This window comes from Lepidochelys kempii, chromosome 14, assembly GCF_965140285.1.
Source record: "Lepidochelys kempii isolate rLepKem1 chromosome 14, rLepKem1.hap1, whole genome shotgun sequence".
NCBI lineage: Eukaryota > Metazoa > Chordata > Testudines > Cheloniidae > Lepidochelys > Lepidochelys kempii.
This window is the reverse complement of record NC_136393.1, coordinates 50,447,388-50,455,590: the sequence shown is the minus strand read 5'-3', so window position 1 is coordinate 50,455,590 and position 8,203 is coordinate 50,447,388. Positions and strand designations below refer to the sequence as shown.

General features: G+C 65.5%; 1 protein-coding gene across 1 annotated transcript; it reads right to left on the bottom strand.

Annotated features, from left to right (window-relative positions):
- Positions 1-1,309: 1,309 nt before the first annotated feature.
- LOC144929277 (uncharacterized) lies at positions 1,310-5,520 on the bottom strand. Its single transcript, XM_078848398.1, has 3 exons — positions 5,313-5,520; positions 4,712-4,819; positions 1,310-3,590 (listed from the first exon to the last, which is right to left on the bottom strand). Exons 1-3 carry the CDS (start codon positions 5,518-5,520, stop codon positions 2,506-2,508), a joined length of 1,401 nt encoding a protein of 466 aa, XP_078704524.1. The 3' UTR covers positions 1,310-2,505.
- Positions 5,521-8,203: the final 2,683 nt, after the last annotated feature.

The following is an 8,203-nucleotide window of genomic DNA, read 5'->3' as shown; positions in this document are numbered from 1 at the left end:
AGGTGTGCTTCCTATCTGGAGACGGTCAGACCGGGAGCGAGGTGTAGTACATTTTTACCAGCGAGGGTAACTAACCATTGGAACAATTTACCGATGGCTGGGGTAGACTCTCCATCCCTGACCATGTTTAAATCACAGCTGGCTGGTTTTCTCCGAGATCTGCCCCATTATTGATCGTAGGGCTGGTCTCTGGCCTGTGCTATCCAGGGGGTCAGCCAGATGATCACAGTGGTCCCGTCTGGCCTTGGACTCCATCAGTCTCCATATACATGTGCTTTGCCTGTGACCCTCTGCATCTAAAGGCCTTGCCCGTAGGCCCGTGACCTGGAGGACAGACGCGCCTTCACTCCTCACGCAGCCTTCCCCAGCGGCTCGCCTTGCCGGGCGTTTCAGGCCACAGCCCCACACCCCACTGGTCTGAGCCATGTTACTATCTTCTGCCATTTCCAGACTTCTGCCTGTGAATGCCACCGAACCAGAGCTGACCCCTCTGCCGGTCCTGGGCCTCTCCCCAGCCTTTGCAATCCGGCACTGCTAGCCCCACACGCTGCAGCCACTGGGCACTGCTGCATTAACCCCTCATCCACCAGCAACACAGGCGGTGTCATCTTTTCCAATCCTGGCAGAGGCTTTGATCCCCCCGGAGTTTCCAGCTCTGCTTGTGGGGGTGACAGACTGTCTCTGCCATCCCTGCCAGGGCGGAACGGACCAGCTGGGGCTGCTGGGCCCCTCTTCTTCCCCTCCCATCAGTGACAGGCTTGGCCTGGCTACAGGTCCAGTTGGGGGGGGGGACACCTCAGCCCTGCTCAGGGTCCCAGCAATCAGGAGACGCCCCCTCCCATCCTGGGGGCGCCTGTTTCATCCCTCTGGCATCAGCACAATTCCATCGGACACTCATCAGCTGCCTCCCATCCCTCCCCAATGCAAAGCATTCACAGCCTCGACATCCGGGTCTGAGAAACAAACCCTGCGGGCCCCAGCCCTGTACCTCTGTCCTCCCACACTCCCTGCCTGCCCCTACCTCCCCGCCACTGCAGGGATGAGGGACTCGCAGCCCCCCCCATTCCCTCTGGGTCAAGTGCTAGCTCTCAGTCCATGACTCTCACCCTCAGCCAACAGAAACCCCGCAGCCCCCAGCCCTGTACCTCCATCGTCCCATGCTCCCTGCCCGCCCTTACCTCCCCACATTGCAGGGATCAGGGACTCATGGTCCCCCCAAACACACCCCTCTCAGCCTCTCACTCTCGGTCCGTGACTCTCACCCTCAGCCGACAGAAACCCTGGAGCTTCCCGACGCAGCGACTCCTGGTCTTTTCTACATGGTTTATTGATCACTTGCAGGGTCCATCCAGCACTGAACTCTCTGGGGAGGGGGAAGAGGAGAAATGAGGCAAAGGGATGCGCAGGAGAGACCTGGCTGGACTCCTGGCCCGGTCGGGCAGCCTCGGCCATCGCGGGACGACGTCATCGGCCTTTTATCCATTGAGCTAGAATGGAACGCCTCATCATAAATACAGCTTGTTAAATACAGCCAGGAAGGGGGTGACAGCACTTGCCAAGTCCCGCAGGCGGCAGGGAGCTCCTGACAAGGGCTCTGGGGTACCACTGACAGGGTGCACAGTGCCACGCTCCTTGGGGAGACACGGGGAAATGAGAGCGAGTGGGACTGGCTCTCTGTCCTGCCAGCCAAGCCCCAGCACAGCCCATTACATGCGAGCCACCCCAGCACCCAGCTCCCTGGGGAGCACCAAAGGGAGAGGGCAGCGCCTCCCAGGACACGGCTTCAGCCGGGCAGGATGCAGCCCCTGTGTTTTCCATGGCTGGGGAATCAAAGGGAGGTGCCAGGTTCCGGGCCCAGCCATGAGGAGGAACGGATCTGGGCTGCCTGGGCTTGGCAGAGCCAGAGGAGGGGTCTGATCAGCTGCTAGCAGGGATGGGGTGGCCGGATACTTGGGAGAGGTGCGAGGGAATAGGTGAGCGCACCCCTCACTCTGGCTGGCTCTAGCAGGATGGTGAGGGGGTCTCCTGCCCCGCGTGGCGTCTCTGGTGGGCGGGTACCGGGGGACCAGCCGGGCCTAGCAGGATGGTGAGGGGGTCTCCTGCCCCTCGTGGGGTCTCTGGTGGGCGGGTACCGGGGGACCAGCCGGGCCTAGCAGGGTGGCGAGGGGGTCTCCTGCCCCACGTGGCGTCTCTGGTGGGCGGGTACCGGGGGACCAGCCGGGCCTAGCAGGGTGGCGAGGGGGTCTCCTGCCCCACGTGGGGTCTCTGGTGGGCGGGTACTGGGGGACCAGCCGGGCCTAGCAGGGCGGCGAGGGGGTCTCCTGCCCCACGTGGGGTCTCTGGTGGGCAGGGACCAGCCGGGCCTAGCAGGGCGGCGAGGGGGTCTCCTGCCCCCCGTGGGGTCTCTGGTGGGTGGGGACCAGGGGGACCAGCTGGGCCTAGCAGGGCGGCGAGGGGGGTCTCTTGCCCTGCGTGGGGTCTCTGGTGGGCGGGGACCAGCCGGGCCTAGCAGGGCGGCGAGGGGGTCTCCTGCCCCGCGTGGGGTCTCTGGTGGGCGGAGAGGCCGGTGCCGCACGGGACGCTCTCCCCGCACTCGGGGCACGGGCAGGCTCGGGTCCCGGCGTGGGTCCTCTGGTGGCGGCTGAGGTTGGAGCTCTGGCTGAAGGTTTTCTGGCAGCGGGGGCAGTGGAAGGGGCGCTCGCCCGTGTGCAGAATGAGGTGGGTGACCAGGTTGGAGCTCTGGAGGAAGCGCTTGCCGCACTCGGGGCAGCGGAAGGGCCGCTCAGCCGCGTGGACCCGCCGGTGCCGGTTGAGGGTGGAGCTCTGGGCGAAGGCCCGGCCGCACTCGGCGCAGGCGTAGGGCCGCTCGGCCGTGTGGACCCGCCGGTGCGTCACCAGGGTGGACTTGACGCCGAAGCCCTTCCCGCACTCGGGGCACCGGTGGGGCCGCTCGCCCGTGTGGACCCGCCGGTGCCGGTGCAGGTGGGAGCTGTGGCTGAAGCGCTTGCCGCAGTCGGGGCACCGGTAGGGCCGCTCCCCGGTGTGGACGCGCCGGTGCATGACCAGGTGGGAGGTGCGGCGGAAGCGCTTGCCGCAGTCGGGGCAGCGGTAGGGGGTCTCGGCCGTGTGGGTGCGCTGGTGCCGGATCAGGTTGGAGCTCTGGGCGAAGCGCTTGCCGCACTCGGCACAGGCGTAGGGCTCCTCGCCCGTGTGGACGCGCCGGTGCGTGGTCAGGTCCGAGCTCTGGCTGAAGCCCTTCCCGCACTCGGGGCACTTGTAGGGCCGCTCCCCCGTGTGCACGGTCTGGTGCCGGAGGAGGTGCGCGCTCTGGCCGAAGCCCTTCCCGCACTCGGGGCAGGTGAAGAGTCTGTCTCCCAGGGAGGCTCTGGGCTGGGCCACGGTCCTGTGGGGGCCCCTTAAATCCGCCCCGTACGGCGCGGACTCACCCGGTCTCTCCGCCTCCTGACGCTCGCAGGCCGCTCCCCGCTGAGGACTCTGGGAACTTCCCGGTAACGTCCCATACAGTTCTGCTGGCTCCGGACCGTCCTGTTCGGGATTCTCCTCGGCCTCACTCGTCAGCCCCTCGGCTGCTGGGAGAGAATCCAGACAGGGGTCAGTCTCGACTGGGAAAGGGGGGTGGCAAAGCAAAGAACATTCCCCTGTGGCTGGGAATCTGCCCCTCAGGGAGAGACCCGAGTCGGGAGCCCTGCGGGGTTCAGGGCTCATTTCAAAGCAATGCACTGATGTTCCCGGCCCCTCTGGCTGGGGAGATGATTCACAGCTGCTGTGCTGCCTTCCTGAGTCTGCAGACAGGGAGCCGGGTGTCTGGGCTGCTGCTCCTCAGAGCTTCCCCAGCAGCAGAAGCAAAGGGAAATTGGCAAGAATCTGGTCAGTTTCAGGGCTGCTGTGAGAGGGATCAGGTCAATTTCACACTGTCCCTGCTGGGAGGCTCTGAACTTGGAGCTATTCACCAGGGGGACAAACAGACAGATAAACACACTAGGATCTAGGGATGAGGGATGGATGGGGTAGGAGCTAGGGATGGGAGTAGACAGACGTCTCCCTTCCTGCAGCACGTGGCCATCACATTTCCAGGCAGCACCCTGGCTGCAGGAGCTCCCTGAGGCCCCCACGGGCTTAAATTGTCACAGATTTTCAGAAAGAAAATAATCCCTAGCTACAAGGCAGCTCACGGTCATTATCCCCATCTGTACAATGGGGAAACTGAGGCACTGCCCCCCAAACGCAAATCCAGCTCTCCTGACTCGCAGGCCAGAGCTGTATCCACTAGGCCACGCGGCCTCCCGGTGCCTGTGAAGCGAACTGAATAAGGGCACAGCCAAAGCGAGCACAGGAGCAAACCCCAGGCGCCAGGGCACCCGAGCCATAGGGCGGGGGGTCTCTGAGAGCAGGCAGCGTGAGCCAGCAGCTGTCCTCTGGTTCGGGACTCCGGGCTCCGTTCCCGGCCCTGCTGCCGGGTGACCCTGCACAAGCCACGTCCCCTCTCTGGGCCCGTTTCCCCTCCCGCCCTGTGTGCGTCCGGCCTAGTCAGACTGGGAGCTCTGCAGGGCTGGGCAGCCTCTGCAGGATCGTACAGCACCCAGCACGGTGGGGTCCCGGCCCACGAGCTCTGCTAATGCAAATAGTAATAACGACACCCCATGCTGGGGGGTTTGCCCTGGTTTCCGACTCGGGTTAAGCGATTCCTCACCTGTGCAGGCGTCTCTCGGGGTCTCCTCAGCACCCCGGGGACCCGGGACCCACCGCTCTGCCCCTCGCTCCATCCGGGAGAGCGCGTCCGGCCCAGGGATGAGAAATCCTGCTCGGGGGACGGGGACAGGCGAGATCAGGGCTGGGGACGTAGCCCCACGTTTGTCACATGGAAGGGTCCGTGATTCTAACGAAGCCCCTTTTCGGGCTGGTCCAGGGCGCAGGGAGTGGGGTGGAGAGATACAGAGCTCGACCGGTCTGACCCGGGGCGTGGGGATTGGGCAGGATACTGCGGGGATGGGCCCGTGGGGCTGACCCGGGGGGCAGGGAGGGGGCAGGATACTGGGCGGGATGGGCCCGGGAGGCAGGGAGGGGGCAGGATACCGGGCAGGATGGGCCTGGGGGGCAGGGAGGGGGATACCACCCCGGGGGGTACCACAGCCCCTGGGGTCTCACTGTCCCCGCTACAGACACCCGGGGTGGGAGGGCCGGGGGGGCTGTGGGATGTTCAGATCTCAGTCGCCCCCCTGCCCGGTGCCCATCAGCCGGTGGGGGCTGCTCCTGCCCGCCCCCTTCCAGCCCCCCCCCGCGGCCCCCCGCACCTGCCGGCCCCGGCTCAGCAGCTCCCCCGGCGGAGCTCGGCGCTGCGCGGCCCAGGGGCGGCTCCAGCCCAGCGCGGCCCCCGGGCTCCCCCCGCCCGGGCCGGGCGCAGCAGCGGGGCCGGGCGCGGATGCAGCCGCGGCGCTGACCCAGGAAGCCCAACCCCCGGGCGGGGGGGCGGGGAGAGCGGCCCCCGGGATGGGGGGGCATGGACCCGCCCCCGGACCCGCCCCTCCCGGGCGGTTCCCACCCTCCCGGAGGGGCCTGGAGGCTCCCGGAATCACAGACCCGTGTCTGGCGGGGAACCAGCAGGACCAGGGCCAAGCAAAGCGCCCGCCCAGCTCTGGCTGCTCCTCGATCCCATGCTGGGCCCCCCAGTCCTGCAGCCCCCTGCCCCCCACCCGCTCAGCTCCCCTGCTCCAGGGCTGCCTGCCGGAGGGGCAAGGGGGGGCTGGACGGGGCACCCAGATACCCTGGGGCTGGGGCGCTCGCCTGGGAGACCTGCCTGCAATTGCCAGCTCGCCCCGGGGGGCCTGGGAGAGCTTGGGCCAGGCCCTCAGCCTCTGGGTCCTGCCGGCCATGGGGTGACACCCCAAGATTCATGTATTAGACACTGGGACCTCAGAGCGACCCGCATGACCCCAAAGAGCCACCGGGGTGTGAAGTCCTTGTTTCATTCCCTCCAGTCTCTCCCCAGGGAAGCAGGGTCACAGGGGAGCTGTGGGGTGCGTGTGGGTGTGTGTTATTCTCACAACAAACATGTTAACAACTGGCAAGTTGATCAGGCCACTGGTTAGGAAAAGCCGGCTGGCGGGTTAATAACCGAGCCGGGTTAATAATTCAATCACGGGGCGCTTTCCTACCGGGTGCTGCAAAGAGCCGCAGGAGACGGGGTGAGCAGGCCCTCGGGGCGTGCGAGCCGCAGTCCGAGTATCCCTGCCCCAGAGCCCGCGAGGCTCAGACACGCTGGGAACGGGGGCCGGGTACGGCCCTTGGAGAGACAGAGGGCTTGACACCCGTATCGGACCCCTGCTCCGGCCTGGCTGGGATCAGCAGGGGTGTGGGGGAGCAGAGAGGCCACAGGGGAGCCCAGCGGGGGCTGCTCAAGGCCTGGCTGGGCCATGGGGCTGGCCTGCGTGTGGATCACGCAGGGGAAGTCCCCAGCCGGCGTAGCGGGGCCTGTCACGCAGGGAGCTCCTGGGGGAGGGATCCGAAACTCAGCCTTGGGGCGAAACCTTCCAGGCCTAAGTGGGTCACAGAGCAGAACCAGCAGGTTATACGGTGTCGCCGATAAACCCCTCAAGAGCATTTCCTGGGGGGCCCGCCGCCCCGTTTATACTCCTGTTCTCTCGGACAAAGGACTCGGGGCGACTGGGAAACGCAAAGCCACTTTAGTCTTCCTGGTTCGGAGCAGGAAAACCCCAAACAGCCCCGGCCCTGAGTGCCAGGGCCCGGTTCCGGATGCTGCATTTCAACCCCGCCCCAGGCCCTTCCCCGCGCCCCGTCCTTCCTTCCTGAACGAGAGGAAACCCGGCTGCCCGTTTTACTAACTGACACTATGGGCCAATTAACCCAGAAGCTAGAGAAAGAAACGCAGAGCTGGTCCTAGGGGAGTGACCTAGGTAGTGCTGGAGGTAGAAAGAAGAGTAGCATGGGGAAAACACTGGGCTATATCTCAGGACGCCTGGGTCCTATTCCTGACTCTGCCACTGAGCTGCTGGCTGACCTTGGGCAAGTTACTCAATCTCTCCGTGCCTCATCTCCCTACTTGTGAATGGGGAGAATTTCTGCTTTGCCTGTTTAGAGTGTAAGCTCCTGGGGGCAGGACTGTCTCTTCCACGGGTAGGGCCAGCCGCTGGCACCGGGGGCCCTGGTCCCTGGTAATACAATGGCAGTGAGCAGAGGCCCTCGACGGTGGAGATCTGACGAGTCCGTGTCGCGTCACCTGGAATAGGGCAGCTTCCCTTTAACCAGCCCGTGAGCCTCCCGAGGCGCTCACCGTGCTCCGCGGGTCGGAAGCTGCCAGAACCCAGCCGCGTCTCCGTCTCGTTAACAAACACGGGGGTTTGGGGCCCAGGTTACTCTTGTGTAATGAGCGAACGACACGATGTGCCCAATCAGAGACCCAGCCCTGGAGTCCCCAGTGCGACCGCGGCTGCCTTCCAGCGGGCCTGTCCGACGCCCCGGCCCTCTGCACCCTTCTCCCCCCAGCTTTTCATTTACCACCTGCTGACGCTAGCTTAACCAAAGGACAGAAACTGCGTCAAGTCACAGCTGTGAACGTACGGAGCCAGCCTGTCCCGGAGACGCTGGTGAGCCGCTGTGACACCAGCCAGGCTGTCCCCGCTAACCAGCATTTACACGCCCAGCTGGCTTGGGCCTGCAGAGATCGGTCAGTCGGCCGGGCTGATAGGCGGAGGGGCCAGATCCCCAGCCAGTGTGAATCCACACAGACCCCACTGGGGCTGGGGCCGATTCACGCCAGCCGGGGACCCGGCCCCACCGACCCCACTGGGGCTGCGGCCGATTTACGCCAGCCGAATCCAGGGCTCTGGGCACCGGTGGCTCTGCCGGACACCCCAGCCTCGGCCCCTGCGGCTCAGGGATCAACCCCTGCTGCTTCCGGGGGAATCAGCCGTGCCAGTAAAGTCTCTCTGGACAGAACCAGGGTTGGGATAGTAACTTCCTGGCTCTGTCCAACCGCTGGAAATCAGCTGGGTTCTGAGAGCAGAAGAAATGTCTGTTTGGAGCCACTTCACCTCCCGGCTGGCACCCCCTGCACCCAGTGTGGAGGAGGGGCTGGTCGGGGCTTCCCCCCCCCAGGCTGCTGGAGGGGCCCAGCAGTGGTGAGGTGGAGCCTGTTGGGGGGGCTGGGTAGCCAGGGGGTCAGCGA